The sequence below is a fragment of the Triturus cristatus genome, chromosome 4_2 (genome assembly GCF_964204655.1).
Source record: "Triturus cristatus chromosome 4_2, aTriCri1.1, whole genome shotgun sequence".
Classification (NCBI taxonomy): domain Eukaryota; kingdom Metazoa; phylum Chordata; class Amphibia; order Caudata; family Salamandridae; genus Triturus; species Triturus cristatus.
The window spans coordinates 230545382-230565676 of NC_140586.1; the positions used below are offsets into that span (position 1 = coordinate 230545382).

A 20295-nucleotide genomic window follows, 5' to 3' on the forward strand; every position below is an offset into this window, starting at 1 on the left:
CTGCAAAATGACTCCCTTTTTTTCCCACTGACCTCATGCTGCAGAGCTGGTCAGTATTACAGCCACTGAGGCATCATCATGCAGGCGGCAGCAGGGGCCTGACTGGAGGACGCGCGTCCATGCACTGCATGGCCACCTTCTCGTCCTGCACTGCCTCAGTCGCCGTCTTGCTGGTAGCAAGCACGGGTGAGCCTTGGGTGCAGGCTACACTACCACCCACGACGAACTGTGAAACAGCTGCCAGCTCACCCAGGGGGGCTGACCCACTCGTCACCATTGTAGGCTCTAGGCCCCTCATGCAGGACAAATGACCACATAAACACATGGTTAGGGTACGGGTAACTGGCCCAGAACATGTGGGTCTGGCCGCTTTTATTGGCAGGGTCAGCTGATCGATGAATGGGTGTGTGTGGAAGGCAAGCCTCAAGGAGTGGCTGGTTACAAGTCACCTTTTGTGGAACACTAGAAGGAGTCCAGCAGGACTCTACATACACCACCACAAAACACAACACATATCAGGTCACGGGGTCTCTGGCTGGCTTTGGTGGGAAAAGACTCAGGGCCACTTGCACCCAGACCACGGCACATGATGGACAAACTCCTGGATGGAAATATCCTGACTGCAGCAGCAGCACTGTTGCCCACGATCAGCTTCTGGCCTACACTGCTCTTGTCTGTTATGGGCAGGATATCCCTCATTAAGATGGTTGTCCTCCCCCGACTACTCTTTCTTTACCGCCCTTCCCATATTTGGGGTATGAGCGGGAGGAGGATAGCATTGGCGTAACTCCGGCTCCCTGCGGTGGACGGGGGGCCTAGTGGTGCCCGACTTTGAATTATATGAACTTGCAGCTCAACTACAATGGGCTGCATGTTGGTAGGAACACCACTGGGAAGAGACCTGAAGCAATGGCCCATAAAAAACATTGGTGTGCATCCTTTTGGAATCCGGTGGCCTGCCTCGGCAGGGTAAAGCGGGCATCCTCAGGAGACGCTTCACTTTGTCTGGTGCTGGGCACTCTAACGCACAAGCACCTTATGCTAGGGAGTTACCCCTGTTAACTTTCCTTGCCATCCCTCATTGTAGCAACTGGCACAGGCTCAGAGTCTAGGTAGTACTCATGAATGGCATACTATCAAACTTGATAAGTTGTGAGACAGCTATGCAATCCCAGAGAGTCATTTTTTACTTTATGGGGTGCTCACAGCAGTACAGAGACAATGGTGGCAAATTGGCCCGGCCAAATCTGTGACCCATAGCGGACTGCAGTGTTTCTGTGAGATATCGGGGAGGCACCGCACCATCTTGTTGCTCTACGGAGCAATATTGGGGCAGGCGAAGGCAGACCTCCAGCCACTTAGGATGCTAGGAATTTGATTTGGTATCTAATGACCAAGACCGGACCAACATATTACAGCACACCCTAAAGACATCCTGCAATGCGTGCTTTAAACTCCTACAATACTAATATTTATACAGTGCATACTTCACACCCAAGAGAGTAAACTTGAAAAACCTGCAGGCATGAGCGGGCTGCCCCAGCTGTGGAGAGAACAATGCAGACTTCTTCTGCATAGCATGGAGGAGCCAACATCTCGCTACATATTGGGACACGTACTGGAGGTGATACGGACAGCAACTGAGTGCCCACTGCCATTTACACCAGAGATATGCTTAATGGGCAGTATCTCACCCCCCAAAAGCAGCGTTGTCACGTCCAGATTCATGGACTTAGCATTGATACTAGCTAGGCTAGCAATGACCTGGAAGGCCCGGATGGGACCCAGATCTTAGGGCTGGTTGGCAGAGCTTTGCAAATGGGGGTGGGTAGTGAGGGACACGTGTTACAGCAGGAAGCGGACAGAGGACTGTGCCCTCGTGCTTTGTCTGAGGCCTGTGCACTCATTCTGGAGGATCTGCCACTCTTGGGGAAGGAAAGGCAACTAAGAGTGTGGGAGGGGGCAGAGAACGAGCCATCGGTAAGCAAAGGGCTCGAAGACCACCTCCCGCCAAGGCTAAGTCACCACCCACCCGAAGAGCTAGGTACCTAACCTGGGACACTGTGGAACAACATAACTCTCTGCCTCTAGACCACAACCCACACAATATATGAGACAAACATAATGCAAATCATCTCTCATCATCAGGGCTAATTTGTTTTTAAGGTTTATGTTGGTGTACCTTGTGTCTCTCTCCTTTTCCTTTACTCTTAACTTTGAATCTGGCTTCATTAACCTCCCGTCGTAGGGCTCGCTATCCGGCAGTACTGTCCATTGTGCAAATATTTCAGGACTTGATCGAGCCCGTGAACGCCTCGGTTGCCGCGCTCCTAGCCGATGGGTGGGTGGAGGGAGAGTACCTGCTGGTACTGATGCACTTATATTATGTAAACTCGATAAAATGTGTTTATAAATAACAAAAAGGGTTACCAACCTTCGTTGAAAGTTTATGGTCCATGGCGCCCAGTTCTGTGGCAGGTTATCGGGCTAGCCACAAAGGAAACATTTATTTGCAGTAAATCAAAATAGAAGCCATTTAAAGTCAGTCAATATGATGGAAATCTGTCATGAACTCACCCCCCCCCCCGCTTCCCGGAATCTAACACCCCTATAGTAAACCTATACTGAACTGAAACTGTTAAATGACCAAGCTTTTAATACAGCATGCTTTCTTCTCCTTCCCCCAGTGACACCCCATGCCACCCTGTAGAGCTGAAGCCAGAACCCCGGGGTGTCATCCGGTTCTACAGCTGTGAGTTTCTCCTCTCCGACCCAGAAGAGCTTGGACTAGTCCAGATTTCCGTCAGACCACAGACAAAGACAAAAAGCTTTCAACAGTGTCTGAACAGTGAGTCCAACAATATGCGTGCATTGGTACAAGTATGGCGAGAATGCATAAATGATGGGATATGAAGAGGGACAGGGAGAACTAAGAAGAGAACAGGAACAAAAAATAAGAGCTGGAGATTAGAGAGTAAAAATGGAGAAGCATCTAGAAACAGATGTAAGGAAGGTCAAAATGGAGGACAGGCAAGAAGGAAAGAGGAGACAGAAGTTGTATAGGTAGAGGGTGTGACATGGAGATGGAAGAGAAGGTGGGGCTGAGTGAGGGACTGATGAACTGAGATGCATTTGGATTAGAATCTGGGAGAGAGGAAGTATAAAAGAACAGTATGAGGTTTTATGGACAGCTTTATTGGGCTTTTCAGATAAAGGTAAAGTTGATGCAGAACTCAGAACAAGGTCAATATGAAAAAGTTCCACATACATATAATTCTGGAAAGTGCATCTCATATACAAAGCAGTTAAGACTTTAGAGCCCAATATTAATTCAAATGCAGTACATCTCTATTACAACACACAACTGGCCAGACACCTGGGTCTGAGAGCATCACCGAGTCGTTTTGCCTTTCACTGCAATAAAACAAAGAATATTATATTTCAGGCCCTCTATATAGTCCTGACCCTCCCATGCTTTGCGAGGTTTCTGCGAGAAACCCATGGCACAATACAACAGTGCAACGCAGTGATCTTGGCCCTGAGCCCAGCACCACAGGTCAGGGCACTCCGCAGTATGTCATTTACGCGCCAGGTCTCTTTCGATTACAATAGTGCCAATGTATAGGAATGCTAGGATATACCTATTGGTGTCCAAGTCTATGAAAAAGTGGTCTAATATCATGCGGGGGGGGGTAAAGTTCACTGGCCATCCCACTATATCACAGGCAGTGGGCAATTCCCTGCTAAAAGGGTTGTATTTCACTTAGTGCCAAATTCAATGTATAAAGTCCCCCTCTGGAGCCCAACATCTCAAGCATGTCGGTGGAGTGTTTTACTGCACTGCCAAAAGCTTCTCGGGTGTAGAACACATCTGATGTCGGAACTTGAGCAGAATTGGTCAGAATTGGCTTGCAACCACCTTTTCCATAGGGGCCGACAAGACATCCTACCGCTCTTCGTCTGTCAGGGGGCTCATATCTGTCTCCCACTCTTCGCACAGGACAAGGGAGGAGTCGGGCCTCTTAATTACTAAGGATCGATAGAGTTGCAAGATTTCATGTTTGTCTATATGTTCCATCAAAGCTTGGCCTCTAATAAATTAAAGTCTGGGAGATTCTCGAATTTAGGGCCTGGCAGAGTAGCAAGTATCTAAATAAATGATGTCTTTGGTGACTGAACTCCAACTGGTCTTTGCATGAACAGATGGAATTATGATTTAACGCATCCCCAGCCTGGAGATATCTATGGTGTTCCATCCCATGAAACGCAGAAAGAAGTGAACCCGTCAAGTGTCGCACCTAGTCACAGCGGAGTCTCCCTGGGAGACTTGACCCGTCAGCTGATAATTTTCAGGGTTTCACGCTATAGCTAAAACACTGTAACAGTGGTAGGGTGGAGCAGATTCTCGCATAGAGGGGCACCTCCTTGTTTGCCACCACTACACTGCCTAGGTGGATTCTTGAGCTGCATATATCCAGTCACTGATGACCACTAGCTGTGAGGCACTATAATATGACAAAGTGTAAGCCATTCGCAGTCTCCATCAAATGGGGACTTGAAGCATTTATTCATTGCAAATCTATGGATACCACCATTCCACATCAAGTTTCTTATCAAAGAGATTATTTGCGTAAAGAAGTCTTGGGTGATTTTGCGAGGATAGTTTGGAGCCCATATAGGAGCTGATGGAGGGAGACCAATTTAAAGTTGCTGGCTCCTTGCATCAAAGGCAATGGAAGGATGGACCTGAATGTAAGGTCGTTTCGCAGGCCGTCCAGTACAGAGGCCAGATTGCCCTGCCGGTTTCCTGAATCATACATCCCCAAATGTGGCACACCTTTGGTCTCGATCAAGAAGTCTGAGACCCAACCCACCACTGCATCTCGCCCTCTTATGAAATCCTCCACAGATTTAGACATGCTAACATTTAGGCTACTAAACTCAATATATGTGATAGCATTTGTAATGACAGAGGGCCTGTCCATCTGGGACTTTAGAGGTAGATGAGTAAATCATCCACGTAAAGCGACATTCTATCCTCAAGCCCACTCACCCTTATAAATGACTAAGGCTGAGCAACTATTCAGAACACCTCTTCCAAGGATAATAACGTTTGAGTTGAGTAAAAAGGTAGTGTGGGGTAGAGGTATGGGAGCCAGGAGAGTGTCATTGGAATTGAGGGGAGGAGAGTGGCGGGAGTAAGAAGGTAAAGTGCAAAAGAGAGTCTCAAAGGGACTGCGACATGTGACTGCTTTGCCAAGTGGCCAACATCCCCATGGCCCTTCTGCCATATCTCACACCCTTTCCCATGTGACCTCTTGCCCTACTTCTCCTCTAGTTGAAAGTAAACACACTTCCATTTGACCTCTACATTACTTAACCTCTAGTTAATGTATCTTCCAGTCCAGCCGTTGTCCCCTACGGGCCTGAAAGCTGAACCTGAAGAAGACGGCCAAGTGTACAACCTTTCCTGGAACCCCCAGCCTCTCGGCTACAGCATCCCGCAGCAATATCAGCTTTGCTACCACAAGCAGGAGAAGAATGAGAATGCCGAAGGTGTTGATCAGGTATGAGGGCCTTGATGGACTGTTCCCAACCTGGGCATCACACATGCCTTCCAGATAGAATTCAAGACCAGCAGTGGGTGCTCGGTGGTCGGGATCTATCCCGGATGCCTCTAGAAAGGCGTACGTGGCTTTGAAGGAGCGAAGTGCTTTTCCTCCTTGAAGAACTTGACCTCATGAAGTGGGCTTGTGGCTCTGGAAGTGAGGGTATATCCTTACTGTTTGAAATAGCGAGGGGGTGGGGACAGAGTCAGTACCATTTTTGCTTCGGAGAGGTTGATGCTTCTAAGCCCATATTACATATAGGGCGCACGGTCCTCGTTTGTGCCACAGCACACTTTTAAGCATTAAGCAGGTGCACAAGCTGCAAAGAGGGACAGTGCACCCTATTACAATGAATGCACTGCCCCCAGTGTAGCGTGAATTCACACTGCCATGGGCCGTGCAGTTAGTGAATTATGGAGCGTCTGCTTCAAAGCTGCTCCGTGTTTCTCTTTGCAGGTGGCAAGCCACCTTAAGTAGGGGCAGCACATACTGAATTGCTTAGGAACAATAGACTGCTCCAAGCAAATATTGTGGTTCCATAGTTACAAAAACGGATATTCCAAATATGATACCAAAAAATGAAGCTAAATCAGCTAAACCAGACCACAAACCGCTTGTTACCAAAGTCCATAGAAAAGTGAATCACAGTATTCAGTGGAAATGTGCAATTAAAATACAGCACTGTCTGTGCATGTAACCTACACAACAATATACCCCAAGGTCCAAGGAAATGGTCAAAGGAATGCAATATGAAGCAAAGATTCAAAAACGTTTAACAGTATGTGTAAAATGAGATACAGAAATCAATGGATGCGTGGTGTGGATGTAATACCCACACTGTAATACATCCTATTCACTATATTTTTTCTGTTCTTTTTCCCCCCCCTCTAAATCGCTTGGGGTTGGCCTTTCTCCCTCTGTTCCTCTAACCTTTCTATCACCTCTCCACAGTTCTCCTTGGACTGCCCTCCTCATTGGAAAGAAGTTAACATCACCAATGGACCCCCAACTCTTTCCTTCAATCTGAAGACTCAACTAGAGCCCCATAGTCGCTACACAGCAAAGGTGCGAGCCCATGTCAACTCAGACGATCCTACAAAGTGCTTTGCTGGACTGTGGAGTGAATGGAGCAAAGCTATCATGTGGGAGACTGGTGCAGGTAAGGGACGCCTTCTCATAGGGAGAAACCTAAACCCCTCACGCATAACATAGGGCATCCAAAAACTATGCCATGGGAAGCCAGATCTCAAATCCTTCATGAGTGACAAAGAGGAACCCTCAACTCTATACAGATGTGGAAGAGAACTTTCACTAGTTTTCCATATTTCCTTTACTCCCGTTTTTTTCACAGAAACATGCCTTACAACTATATCCTTATGATGTTGCCTCTTTCCCACACCCACTGTTATAAAGGGCTGAAAATAAATGACAAGGTTACTTACCAGTAATTGCTTCCTACTCACAAACTTTATTACCTAGCCAAGCATAAATACAAAAACTACAAATGCAACCTCATTCCTCTTTCTGTATCATACATAGCAAGGAGTCATAACTACACTTCTTGACTATGCCAAACTAGAAATGAGTTCACAACGCAATTTGCTGGTTGTCCCACCTTCTCTTCCAATCACCGGAATTATAGGTAGGGATGGGTGGGCAACCTTGAATTGGAAACGAGGAAAACCTGAAGTTAGAGTGATGACATTTATTAAGAAGTAACTGGGCCATTACCTTCTTGTCCGTCTTCCTTGTCCCAATCCTTACTACAGGAGATCCTATCCAAGCAGTAATGGACAATCAAAAAATATAACAAGCCACACCAATTTATGGGAAAACCCTGAGAACCAATAACTTGAACCATAATTTGACTGGTATTTAGAACTGAATGAAGAAATCGCTATCTACACTTGACATATGCAGCACCCCCTACCTGGGAGCAATAATGAGTCATACATGTATGGTAGCAGCTTAACAAACCTCTTTGATCGATGCTCCCTTTAGAACCGCTCAGAAAGCTGCCGTGTCCCTGGTAGGTTTTGAACTGCATCAAAAAGTTCTTTGCTCTCCTACCTGTAAGCCATCAAGATGGTCTGCTTAATCCCCCTACTCCAATCTGATGTTGAATGGTGTAATCCTCAAGCTGTAAACTGAAAGTCGCAAATAGTAATTTCACCTTCCTGAAGGCGGCAGTTCTGTCTAAGTAAACCATCAATGTCCTATCAACATCCAAGGTACGCAGACTCTCCTTTTTTGTCCACTACATCTTCAAAGTTGCTACTTGCATGCTGACCCCTTGTGATGAGGCCTCCCGTCAAAAAATTCACATTAACTACTGTCTGGAACTCCTCAGCAAACATTTGCAACAGGTACTGCTATTTTAAGAATTAGGGAAACAACAGCAAATGGTGCTCATCTTCTTTTTGTTCATGAGCTAAGACCTTCTTTACAGCAGAATGCAAATTAAGGCTTTCAGGTTTTTTTCTCTGGTGTGATTAAAAAGTCATCTTGCCCCTCAGATGATTCAGAGGTACCAGGAAAAGATAACTTCTCCCTTAAATGTTGCAGCACCCAGACCTTTCTGGTCCTTGAATGAGTGACCCCGAAATTCTTCATCCAGTATCTCTCGCCTGAGGTGGCAACAACCTGTGGGGTCTTAGGAGGAGGCACCTCCTACTCTATCAACAAAGTATCCTCAATACCTTGCTCAATAATGTGCAGGATTGTGTCAAACGAGGATCTCCCCTTTGGCTGCGTTTGTAAATCAGAATTTTACCTCCTATGGGATGCTTTGATTTGCTTTATTGGAGCCTCTACCAGAGACTGCTTTGATTTCTGGCAGCGCTACCCATCACATTGTAGCAATGCAGATTAACAAGAACAACGTGGTCCCAGGCATTCTTGCGAAACAACTGCAAAGAAAATATCTCCGATTGGTGGTGGACCATGCACAACAATGCTGGATCAAGATGGGACGCCACTCCAATCTATCACGAAGTACTAAGGTCGTAATTCCATGTTTTTATAGACCCAGATCGCTAAAGCAGGTCTAATGGGTCACATTGTAAACATTTCAAGCTTGCTCTGCAAAACTTTTAAAAAGGTGTGCACTACAGTAAATGTATTTTATTTACGGGATCTGCTGTAATATGACCCCCCCAAAATTGACATGAAAGTCAGAAATCATTACTCTTACCCGCTCTTTCAAGACAGGTAAGACGCACAACAGAACAACAGAAAACGAAACAAGAAGAGTTATTATGACTTCTTCCTCTTTGTAGTACAGGTAGAGCATAAAGGTCATGCTTGTAGTTTTTGTGTTTATGCTAGAAAAGTAAAAACTGTCTGCAAGTAGGATGTCTGCGATGAGGTATTTAGGCAAGAAGGCAATATAAAATTGCAATGGAATGGGAAATCCTCATAAACAAATAGAAGAATTGTGCGAAAAGGTTGAAAGGTTGTTCCATGGTAAGTAAAACAAGCATTGGCATAGCCAATAGGTCTCGCCTTTGGGACCTTATAAGTGCATAACTAAATACTTATAAGGTCCCAAAAGCGAGACCTATTGGCTATGCCAAGCGGCCGCGAAATTGAAAGTGATCGCGATCACGCTCAAACATCAAAGCGGCCGTGCGGCCGCTAAAGTGAAAGTAATCACGGTAAAGCGCGGCGCGCGCGCCCTCGCACATGCACTGTAGCTCTAGGCTGGCCAGGTAGCACTTTTTGGAGCCCTCTCAATAAGTCTTGCCAGACCAGCGCATGCGCTGGGTCAGGCGAGACCTAAAAATCATCAATCTTAAAGACTAACCTGGCCAGAACTATCAAATTACTATTTCTAAAGACCTTCTACAGTGCCTTTATTTAAACTTTTTCCATCCATCACATTATGCTGCCACCACCACACCAAATATAGATATCTTTTCTAACAACAACCATGATACAAATATAAAGCTCACTGCATGGAATTTTCCAAGCAAGCAAAACTCCTTTTACCTACACATGAGTATTTTCAATGTCTTCTCTTGAATTATAGTATTTTATCACATGTAAAGGGTGTTTTATCTATAGTTTGGATTTCACAATGCATAATAAGTGGAGATTTAGAAGAAAGTTATTTCTCAATTAACATTTACGGTGGAATCCTTTTCTCAATTTAAACTCTTGGCTTTGAATTTTCAAAGACAGAACTGGTCAGCAATGTGTCCAAAGAATGTTGGACTTCACAGTATGACAGGTGAACAGTGAATAATTGGTCGTGATAGAATCGGATTTTCAGAATCTGGTCACCCAAAAGGGTTTGCTAACACATTTCTGTCAAATCTAGCACAGAGGTACCATTAAATCCAATAAATTATCAAGCAAACTATTCCTTTTGACTAGATAAATGACAAAATAGGTGTGGAAAAATCAATTTTTTTTAACCTGACCAACTAAAAGGAGTTGCAGAATAGAATACAGTGAAATAACCAACTCCAGTAACCCATCAAGTAAACTATGCCTTTGACTGGACAGTTGAAAAAATAGGAAAATTAAGCTATTTCACAAAAGGAACACAAAACAGTGTTTCTGGATTCTTCTTTAGTACAATGATCAAGAGTAAATATAGGCTTTGAAACGGTCCAGTCCAGTCATTGCACATTTACTTTTCCTATTGTTATAATATAGTCTTTCTGCAACATTCTAACCAATATCTACTTCATGCAGATCAAAAGCTGCATATTTAGGGCATATGGCTAGCTCACATGTTACCCATATAGTGGTTATTGAATAATAAGGGCCACAAGGGAATGGCATTTCCCCTAAAGGAAATCTATAGGTTTTAGAACGTTGGTGCTTTCTTAAAACAAGGAGTATGTACTCACTGTAAAACTGTAGAGGTGGTGTGCAGTGTGTGAGAAGAAAACCTCCCACATTCCCACACAAAGCAACAGGTAAAATAGCCAACTGACAGAAAAAATGGTCATGGTCATAAGAAGCATCAGTACACAGTACGAGGTGAGGCTTCAGCAATTTTAGAAGGATGCCAAACATTCTTAGATGTTAATTGTAGCATCCAATATATCTTTGCTACTAGATTCTGCAAGATCAACAAAGGGATACTTCACCGAGTAGGCAAAATAAAGCTGAATGCCCTGTAGCTTGTAATAGCCAAGGAAAGATCAGACTGGGCAACTAAATAGTGGTTATCTGCTTCAGATATGTGTAATTGTATCATTTATATTGATTATTGATGATTACATTGATTAATGAGGGCTTGTCTGTAAATCATTTTATTTTGCTCTCTCATAAACGTGTTCAGGGAGAACGCAAAGACCCGATTATGTAAGCAAAATCTAGACTAGGTAACCATTTCTTGTTTCAATCTTATAATTCACAAAATCATTTTGTAAGGCATTAATATACACTTACAGTTTAACTAAGTATATTCTGGGAGAACTTATTTTACTTCAGCTTCAAATTTGATGTTGCTTGTTTATCGTTAATCACTTCTACAGTTTACGAGCACTAGATGGAAAAAAACTGATTAGACTAACCATTTTGTATGCTAGTGTTGGAAATTGGGTTACTGGTTGCGGGGACCTACTCAAGCAGCAACCATGTTTGTCATGGTGAAGTCACATACAAATCCAAAATTAAACAGTGCTTAACCCTTTAGTAGATTGGCAAAAAGCATGCAGGCTTAACTTAAATGCAATGTGTAAAGTATTTGTGGACCATTTCCAACAGTAATAAAGTGAAAACACAACACAAGAAAAATCGCACAGCAATTTAGAAAAATAGAGTAAAATTTAATAAATTATTAGACACTAGAACAACAAAAATCTAATCAGCAGAACCAGAGAAATGTAACTTTAAAGATTTCAGGTAAGCAAAGCACCTAAAAACACAATGCGCCATTTGCAGTGATGTGGTAGTGCGAGACAGGGTGAAAGTCACAAGTTCAGGCCCACTGCGATGGAGTGCGGGGCGGATACAGGGACCAAGGTAGTCGCGCTTAAAGAGCTACCTTCAAAGTCCAGCACGGAGAGTTCCATATCCGGTGAAGGGGCCACAAGGAGCAGGGAGAGTGTTGTGGTTGGTCAATGTAGCGTAAAGAGCAGGCCGTGTGTCATGGACAGCCATCACTGTAGCACAAATATCCTGTCAGGCGTCGCGGTCGGTCCTTACTGGAGCTCTGCAGTGGTGCTCACTATGAGCTGTCAAAGCTGTAACACGAAGTGCAGATCCCGCGTTGCCAGGCGTTGTTGGCGGTTTCTGTGGTGTGAAGAGTCAGGTTCGCTGGAGCTTTGCGTTGGTGGGTGGTACGAATGGCAAGATCTCGGCACAAACAGTCCCTTTCGCGAAGTGCCCAAAACTTAAGGATTTCTCATGTTCTTGAGGACAGAGTTCAACTGATGCTATATCAATGGTCCAGGACCTGAGGGGTGCCTCTTGGGGATCATGAGCTCACTCAAGCAAAGGCCAGCAGGGTTTAGGCAGCTCCAGTTGCATGCCATATTGCAGGTCCAGACAGCAGGTCAGATGGGCAGTTGCAGGGAGACTTTGGAACCCGTTATGATCCTGTGGCTCAGAACACGAGGTCAGTAGGCTGGCTTTTGGAGCCACTTCAGCCTGGGATGAAGGGTTCAGGTCCAGTCTTTCATTTCAGCAAGCAGGGCAGCAGAGCACCAGTTTGGCAGTCCTTCTGGCAGTAAAGCAGCACAGAAGTCCATCTTTCGTAGTATCCACAGGTCCAGAGTTGTACTAAAGAGTTGTGTCTGAAGGTCCAATATTTATATCTGGTCCCCACTTTGAAGTCGGGAAGATTCTAGAAAATTCCCTTTGATGTCCTTGAATTTTCCTGTCCCCCCTGCCTTGGCTCCAAGCTGTCTGCATGAACAATGCAGTGGTGACAAGTCCTTTGTGTGAAGGCAAGGCACAGTCTATTCAGTTGCAAGTGGTGCTATGCTCAGCTCCGTCCCTACCCTGCCAGTTGATCGCCAAGCCAGGCACACCTAACCCCTCTTCTGTGCGGCTGTCTGGGAGAAATAAACAAAGTCCAACTGTCAACTACACCCAGTCATGTGATACAGGAACAGTCTGCAGGCACCAAATAGGACAGGAAAATGCCAACTTTCAAAAGAGGCAGTTTCAAAACTGTTATTTAAAATTCTACTTTACCATTAAAGAGGGTTTTTAACTGCAATTTCTCAGACACCAAACATGATATTCCTATCTGCTCCCAATCAAGCGTCAGCACTTATTACAAGTAGTAAGGCAAACCAATGTTATCATATGGGAGAGGTAAGCCTCACAGTAGTGAAAAACGAATTTAAGAGTTTTTCACTACTAGGGCATGTAAAACTTAGAAGTACAAGTCCAACGTTTTAAATACACTGCACCCTGCTCTGTGAGTTACTTATGGCCTACTTTAGAGATGACTTATATGTATTAAAAAGTAAGGTTTGTGTGTGGCAAAAGGTTTATTTTGCCAGGTTGAAATAGCAATTCAAAACTGCACACACAGGCTGCACTGAAAAACCTGAGACATGTTTAATAAGGCTTCTTAAGTGGGTGACACAACCAAGATGCAGGCCCAATAGTAGCATTTAATTTACAGGCCCTGGGTACACGTAGTAGTATTTTACTAGGGACTTACAAGTAAATTAAATGTGCCAATTGTGTGTAAGCCAATTTCACCATGTTTAAAGGAGAGAGCACAAGCATGTTAGCATTGGTTAGCAGTGGTAAAATGGGCAGAGTCCTGAAAGCCAAAAAAAACTAGTTCAGAAAATAGGAGGGAAAAGGCAAAAAGATTGGGGATGACCCTGCAAAAAGGGCAAAATCCAAACATTGCCCATAAAGGTATGAATACAAATCCCTGCACCTCACAGAACCTTTCTGATAAAAACAAGAAACCACCTCATAGTTGTACAGAGACATGTAGAAATAACAAAACAGTAGTAATGCCAGAACTGCATGGGTAATGCTGCCGACAGTCCCAAACACAGTGAATAGTTACTAAAAAGGTACCCAAATGACCAAAAGGTAAAGCATAAAATAACACAAAGCACAATAGACTTACAAATTAACAGAATAGAATTGATAACCATCCTCAGAGGCAAAGGAAGGATAGCGGACTAACCTTAGCAACTCATGCACAAGCAACCACAGTTACTTCAGCTTATGAGCAGGGATGTAAACAGCAGATGGTTCAATACTGATGATATACCAGGTTATTCTGGCGTTCACTAGTTACGGGTATGAGTATACTTGTATCTATCTAAATAGTAGTGCTCCAAGGGAAGGGGGTCACCCAACCCCCCTCGATTGAGACCACAGGTGATCTCTCCGTAACAATAATGCACTGCCAGAGCACATACTCAGTCCCATCAAGCAAATCAATTTTTATGACACATTTCTTGTATTCCTCTTGGTCTTTAATTTTTTTTTTCCCAGCCAGCCAACACGCGTTTCATTGTTTAGTGTGTCCCCCACAAATTCATCAGGGCTGTATTTCTGGAATATCACTTAATTATATCTCCAAGCCGGTTCTACTTCCATCTTGGCAAAAACTGCGAGGATATTTCACTTTGTATGCAATAAAATTCTGTGCAACCCTTATAGTCTTTAAGTCAACTTGTAAATAACCTCTTACATAAATGTCCTTAATATTAGTTCTGGTCCCAATTTAATCAGAAATCCATTTTTATGTAGCGCAAGTGCCTGCCATCTAAAAAGAAGACGCTACTAATCGTCCCGTTCATGTCTCCCGCCGAGTATGGCTCCAGAGTATCGTATACGTGTGTCATGAAATGTTATTTGCTTGACGGGACTGAGTATGTGCTCGGGCAGTGCTTTATGGTGAATGGCAGAGCTGGGGTGAAAACATGTACCTCTAAAGTAGAGCACAGAGAAGCACAAAAGAAACACTTTATCCTATAAAGGACAAGATCACATCCCTACTTACAAACACTGGTGCACAGCGGACCATAATTCTGATAATTTGCACTAGACAACTGAAAATTGCTTCACATCTCTTAAACCTGGAATCCAGAGATCTCTGTGATGGGTAAAGCAAGATCTATAAAGTGCTTGCTGCATATTTCCTTGCCTACCCTCTATATCTTCATTCTGGGGGGTTCTGAATGAAAAGTATCATTTGCACTAAGGACATTCCTCCCTCATCACTGTTAATCCTGGATTGCAAAATCTGTTTTTGGATTGTAAAAGGAGAGTTGGTGAGGGGGGGGGGGGGGGGTACAGTTTTGGTGTTGTATAAAGTGTCCCCCTGTGCTATTAGTAAGAAAGCTCCCTCTGGTATGTCTGACGGGTGTTCCCTGGAATATGGGTAAAAAGGGCCTCCAGTTAAGGATCATTCACTGGCCTGTTGGTTATAGTGCATGTCAGACACTAGCTTATCTACCTCACACATCTCCTCATTTGGGAGCCCACAAATCTGTACTATGTCGGTGAGATGGCCTCATTTGGTGCAGTCTCCATGAATGCTGGAGGAAGGGATCCCTGTAGTGTTGTTGAAAGAGCTCCTTTGCGTGTTTCTGATGGCCGGGAGGTCCCCCTGGGACGCTTATAATAATGAGGGCTGGATGTATTGAGAGGATTCTTAACATGTTTCAGAGTGCTCTTTAATCAGTGCCAGTAGACTTATGAAGCAGGGAATGACAAATTATGTTCCAGTTCTTGACTAAATTATACAGCAAGAAAAGGCAAATTATATGGCATATTTTGTGTTCGTATTACCTTGGCATTTTTACACATATTAACACTTCCCGGGCACAGGTTTCACATCATTAATACCACTTTAACATCCAGATACAGTAAGAAGCAAAAGAGAAGTGATCGATCAGTCAACCTTTGCAAAGGATCCCACACTTTGCTGCAACACATGTTGCAGCGCTTTTAATAACTAAAATCTGCAGATTATGCAGCAGATCATGGATTTTGTGGCATAATTTCAGTGGCTCTGACTGTAAAGCACTGAGGATGAACGATGGCAAGGAAAAGCTCCAGAGGGAGCTGGTGTAGGCTATTCTGGGGCTGGCCGTATCTCATGTTGGACACTAATTCACACCTCGTTTCTCTTCAGCATGGGACCCACAGATCCTGTATGTGCCGCTGCTTGTTGTGGTTCTCCTTCTGTTGGCTGCAGCTGTTCCTTGCTACAATTACCTCAAGAGGTGAGATTGGTACATTCATTCACTACCTACTGCAGACCTGTCAGGGATAGACTCCCATCCCCGGCAAGCTGCCACCTGTCTCCACCTCCCTTCTGTACACTCCCTGCACGCTCCTTTGATCTGTGTATCACTTCTAATACCTCCCATTGTAGCCCCCTCGACCTGTGCTAGAAATGAACTCCCAGGTTGACACCTAGCGTCGTCACTCACTTTGCTTTCAGCCTCATCTTTGAACCTCGTCATCATGCAGGTTTTGTGACCTTTCAGCCAGACTTGGCCTTGGCCTCACTCGGCCGATCTCCCCTGTCATTATGACGTCACTCTGTTGTTCTCAAGTCTCATTTTTTACCTTCATCAGCTGCTCTCATCTGTCCGTTTGTTCCCCCAACCCCACAGGCTGACCTCACGCTGCTGACCTCGTCAGCTGATGTCACTCACCTGCTAGGACATGACTCAGGTGCTCTACCGTCTGACCTTTGCGCTTACTTAACTACTCTAACCTGTCATTCTGAGCTCGCTCGACTACTTTCTCTAGTCATTCTAACTTCTAACCTCACTCAGCTGCTGTTGAAGAAAGAAATCACTCTGTTCTTTTCTATAGTTCTGACGTATGCGCTCCGCTCCTCTCACCTGTATGGCTGAGTCCAAATCCGCTTTGCTGCTCTCACCTGCCAGGCCGAGACTAGACCTCACTGTGTTTACATGTGTCGCTCTAATTTGCGTGGCCGGGCCCCACTCTGATTCTCAAATATCAGTGTATTCGCTGGCCTCACTCTGCTGCTCACCTGTCGCCCCATCAGCCCCGACCTCACTCAACAGCTGCGGGCTGTCAATCTGGCCCATGACGTCACTTCGGTGCAGATTATTGTCAATCTGACTTCACTAAGCGGCTCTCGCTGGCAATTATGACCTCTGACGTTAGAATTCTGCTCTCAACTGTCACCCAGACCCATGACCTTTTTCGAATCTGTCATTCTGATCTCTGACCTCACTCTGCTACTGCGAGCTGCCTCTTTGACCCATGGCTTCATACAGTTCCCATCTCCCGTCAGTCTGATCTCACTCAGATGCATTCGTTTGTCAATCAGATCACTGACTTCACTCTGTTGCTCTCGCCTGTCATTAGGACCTCTGACCTTACTTTGCAGCTTACACCTGTCACCTGATTCCGCTCTTTGCACCAGCTAGTCTGAACCCTGACCTCACTGTTAGTTATTCCTCTGACCTCACTGTGCCTCATTCTCAGGTTGGCCCGTTTCTAAAACTTATTCTTGTCCTCTTTGTCATGACCCCTGACCTCTTTCTTCTTTGTAACTCATAGGTCAAAGCGCAGATGGGAGGACGCGATTCCGAATCCCAAAAAAAGCAAATTGCTGGCCAGCTTCCTTCAGGTAAGGACCGCGGCGCCAGAGTTCTAAAAGCATTTCTAGGCCCTGACCAGGAAGATCTGTAGGTTAATGCAGCCGTTGCAGAGATCTTTTTATGGCCTGCAAATGACAGTTTTAAAATCCTAGAAGAGTGGATCATGACTTTCATTCTTCTGTGGTTGATAAAAGGAGCATAAATGACTTGGGCACTGGTGCCATCTGTTATTTAGGTGCCAATAACAAATGTGGTCCTAGAAATCATGGGCTGGTCTTAGCGTTAGAGCGCTACAAGTTAGTCTAGGGTTTGAAGGTTATGGATAGGGGTTGAGGACTGAGTACGATTTATAACTTGGTGATAAGGTCATTGATAGGATAAGGTTTAAAGTTAGTATTTAAATTTTGGCTGGAAATTTCGTGAAAGATTACAAGCTTGGCCAGTATTAGGTTGGAAAGTTACAAGTGAGAAACAAAGATAAAGTTATAGTAGGTATCGGGGTTACGTTTAATGGTTAGGCTTACAGATAGCTTTGGCGGTGGGACATTGGTTAGGTCTGAGTTAGGGCTTTAGAGTTAGACTAACATGAAGATTATACATTAATCAAAGGGGTGAAAATGAACTACAAAAGTCTATATGCCAGAGTCCCAGGGAAAATTGTTTTGGAGACCCTAAACCACACATTGACAGTTAGCGGCGTATATTATCTCCGCTAGTGTGGTTTGGTGGTAGTGTCATCATTGGGTCTTTCACTTGAGTGTCCTCTTCTTTAAGTGATTTAACATCCTCCACCACGAGGGAGACTCTCTGGATGCGGACATTGGTGTGTCATTAAAATTATCTCCTATCCTGCAAGGAAATTTTATTGAGAAAAGGAAATCAGGCTAGGGATAAGGCTGAAAACAGCTCTGTGTTTTGTGGATTAGCTACTGGTCCACAACACCTTGTGGTCAGGTCGACATGTTTCGGCTGAGATCTGCCCAATACGGATCAATGGCCTTCGTCAGGACAGTGTGTATGGAAGACCTAAAGTTTAGGGCACGCCACAGATAGTTCAGCTAACTATATTAACTTACCAGTCTTTGTCAATGAGCAAACTCTGCTTTAGACGGATCGGGTTATAGGCGCAGTCATTGGCCCAGAATTTAAAGGAAATAGAAGTCACCCCATGGGATGGAAGAGGACTTTCTCATTTTATTGACTGTTGGAAGATGAATGAACCTCTGTTTCTCTAAGATTTGAGTACATGTTATAGGGTAATGGTTAGGGTAACTTAATATTCAGGATTAGGACTAAGCCCTAGCTTGAGTATTAGCGAATAGGCTACGTTCAGGGTTAGTTTAGAAGGTTAGAGATAAGGATTAAAGAAAGAACTAGATTAGGTTTGAGGATTACATTTGTGAATAAACAGGGATCTATTAGATGACTAGGGTCAGTCAAAGGTTTTAAAGGTAGAGCTATGGCTTAGGATTTGGGCTAGAGTAAAGTTGAATGGCTTTGACGAAGGTTAGGCAGATATTTTAAAGTGAGAATAGAGTTGGAAATAGGATTAGTATAACGTTTTGAAGTTAAGTATTGGGTAAGGAATGATTCAAGTTTGAAGCTTAGGAAGATGGTTGGGGTTTAGGATTTGACAAATGTTTTTAAGACAGGTTATGGTTTGAATAAGTTTTGACATTCAGGGTTACAGAGGGTAAATGATTAGACTAGTTTTGTGGTTATATATGGATTTTCAGTGTAACGATTAACAAGTCTACAGAAGATTTGGAGGTTAGACTTGATGATTAGTCTTAAAGTTAGCATAAGAAATAGGGCATGAGTTGGGTTTGTGTTACCGTTTTAAGGTAAGGCCAGAAGGTTGGAGAAAGGGCCAGGAGAAAGTCCGAAGATACATAGAGGGTTACAGTTATGTAAGATGTGAGGGTTATGGGTAGCTGTTAAGAGTCAAAACAATGTTTTAAAGTTAGGGACAAGTTTAGGGTTAGACAAAGGTTTCAAAGCGTGTCACCAACATGGTTAAAGTAAGGTTTTACATCAGTATAGTGTTGGTGGTTAGAGACAGTATAGGTATAAATTAAGGATTTAGAATTAGGAACTGGTTTAGGTGACTAGGTTAAAGTATAGTTTTATCAATAGGGCTAGCTACAGTAAAGTTTTAAAGTACAGATACGTTGACTGTTAGGGTTCAGCTAAGGTTTTGAGGATTTGGATAACGGACAAAATTAAAATAATTTGTAATGGCTGGGCTGAGGTTTTAAAACAAAGATAGGGTTTAGTAAATAGGTTAAGGTAAGATTAGAAACTATGGATAGGTTGAAAAATGAAGATTTAAAGGAGGGGCAGGTTTGTAGATTAAAGCTAGAGTAAAGGATTTAAGTTAAGAATAGCATTAAGGTTTAGAGTGAAGTTTTAAAGGTAAGTTTAGGGATTACCGATTCATTCAGGTTTTGAAATTATGACAGGACTTTAGGCAGTGGGTTAAGTTCACAAATAAAGGGGAGGGTTAGTGTAAGCTTTAAAATAGAAATTTGAGAGGCTAGCATGCAGGTAAGGATAGCGGGTTAGTGGTGAAGGTTCGGGAAAAAGCTGCATTGAGAGTTAGGGGGTTTGAGATAACTTCTCATGTCACCTCAATTCATGACTGTCCCCCTTCATCTTAAATACTAACACTCACCCACATACTGTCAGCACTCTCACTGAACTACCTGCCTCAACTGTGGCCTCTGTTGTGTGTTTCTTTTCAGAAGGGGTCTCTGGCTCTCCAGTCAAACATCAGAGGCCCAGGGAGAGCCCAGCAATACCTTCCGGAAACTGAGGACCCCAGTAGCTGCTGTCTATTTACTAAAGGGTGAGGTGATCCAGTGAAAGGAGAGGGGCATGTGATTGGCTAATGTAAGGACAGGAGGGGTTGTGTGGCTGGCTGAAAGAGGGAGACAAAGGATGGCGATCTTATGCTATAGACGCAGTGGCTACTGGCTGTGTGATTTCTTCCTAAGGAGAAGGTGGTTTGTGACACCCTACCATAAAACATAGTGCTCTATAACTGTCACAAGGAGGGTAATGCAGCACCAGTGTTTCCTAATAATCATTTGTATTCTTAATTCATTTAGGGAGCTGTGATGTGTCCTCCGCTAGTATCAGCTAACAGG

General features: G+C 44.0%; 1 protein-coding gene across 2 annotated transcripts in view; it reads left to right on the top strand.

The window, feature by feature from the left end:
* Positions 1-20295, top strand: part of CSF2RB (colony stimulating factor 2 receptor subunit beta) — a 193239-nt gene that overhangs the window by 164995 nt on the left and 7949 nt on the right. For both annotated transcript variants that reach the window (XM_085601333.1, XM_085601332.1), the window contains exons 8-13: positions 2688-2848; positions 5404-5567; positions 6561-6768; positions 15694-15784; positions 17106-17175; positions 19891-19994. In XM_085601333.1, coding sequence (XP_085457459.1) covers positions 2688-2848; positions 5404-5567; positions 6561-6768; positions 15694-15784; positions 17106-17175; positions 19891-19994 — 798 coding nt within the window. The remainder of the gene's footprint in view (positions 1-2687; positions 2849-5403; positions 5568-6560; positions 6769-15693; positions 15785-17105; positions 17176-19890; positions 19995-20295) is intronic.